This window comes from Galeopterus variegatus, unplaced genomic scaffold, assembly GCF_000696425.1.
Source record: "Galeopterus variegatus unplaced genomic scaffold, G_variegatus-3.0.2 Scaffold5534, whole genome shotgun sequence".
NCBI classification, from domain to species: Eukaryota; Metazoa; Chordata; class Mammalia; order Dermoptera; family Cynocephalidae; genus Galeopterus; species Galeopterus variegatus.
The window spans coordinates 129357-130728 of record NW_007731645.1 but is presented as its reverse complement, the minus strand read 5'-3'; the positions used below and the strand labels follow the sequence as shown (position 1 = coordinate 130728).

Sequence of the window (1372 nt, the reverse complement as noted above, 5' to 3'; positions counted from 1 at the left end):
AAATACATGATATTTTGCTAAAGTATTCATTAATGGCCAGGAGATAAGATCAGCTGGGTCACAGACCTAAGTCACTCTGGGTCTGGGTCTGAAAAGTAGGTGGACAAAGGGTGTAGACAAATCTCATGAAAGCCCCTGCCCAGACACTAAGAAAGGATTCTGGCTTCACCTGAAATGTACCATATTGGACAGTTCAGGCACAGACCCTGGAATCTGACAATTCTAGTTCAGATCCTGGTACCACCACTTACTTGCTGTGTGACCTTAAGGACTTGTTTCATCTCTCTAAACCTCAACTGTTGGGAAAATAGAATGATTTGGTCAGGGCCCTCACCTCAGGCCCAGTTGGGTGTGGTTCAGCACATCCTTTGTAAGCAAATTGTGTGTGTGTGAGTGTGTGTGTAGTTAGTGCGCATGCGTGCCAATGTATCTTTTTAGTTTTGCTGCTATTCTTGTGTTCTTCAGAGTTTGTGAGGCAGGCTGGCTGGCATTCTTGTGCCCTGGGTGGCCACACTGTGCAGCCATGCTTTTCCAACTTATGGCTTCCAAGGACCTTTTGGTCAGTTACCTAGCTCATAGACTTGTGTGAAGGGGTCTGGTGACCCAGCCTGGCATATGAAAGGTATGTGACCCAGCCTGGACAACAGGCTTGAGGGGTCTGTGAGCTCCAGACCCAGCCCTAGCTTGACAATTGGCCCAGTCAGCAGGATTATTGGCAGGTAAAAGAGCCTGACAACTGGTGATGATGGCAGAATTCCAACATTTGCCATAGCGTCACATCAACTTTCCCATGTGAAAAAAAAAAAAAAGAAAGAAAATACTATCAGTCCTTACCCTGAAGGGCGGTTGTAAGGCTTATGTGAAATCATGGATGTAGAGCATTTAGCATAGGGCCTGGCAAACGGTGAGTGTGCTTCTCGTCACCATTTGCTACTCAGCATGCAGTGGAGACCTTCAGTTCAGAGCCAAGTTCAGAAGTGTGAAGAGTTCTACGAATGCTGCCAACGCTTTACCTGTAAAGAAGATGTAGGTGGAGCCTGTTTTGGCCTCGTCCCTCCTGCAGATGTAGCCGTTGCAGACCTGCCCCCAGCAGCTGAATTCGCCCGTGTCCGCCGAGGTGGAGTTGACCAGCGTCAACTGGCCATAGCGCTCGTGCTGCTTCACACTGTGAACACAAGAGACACGTGACTCGGAGCACGTCAGGCTGGACCAGCGCCTTCCAGCCACCGTTCTCTGCTCCACTGTCCGCAAATGTAAAAAAACCCCAGTGACTGGGACAGACTTGACAGGCCCTCTCTCAGTGACACAAAGTAATGAAAGAGTGTGTCTGGGGAAAATGGGTGTCTGGGGGCTGGCAGAGAGGAAAACCTTT

At 49.1% G+C, this 1372-nt stretch overlaps 1 protein-coding gene across 1 annotated transcript in view; it reads right to left on the bottom strand.

Moving 5' to 3' along the window:
• PDGFRL (platelet-derived growth factor receptor-like) overlaps positions 1-1372 on the bottom strand; it is a 48691-nt gene that overhangs the window by 13023 nt on the left and 34296 nt on the right. Inside the window, exon 2 of the mRNA XM_008589583.1 lies at positions 1014-1241. Within this exon, the coding sequence (XP_008587805.1) occupies positions 1014-1241 (228 nt within the window). The remainder of the gene's footprint in view (positions 1-1013; positions 1242-1372) is intronic.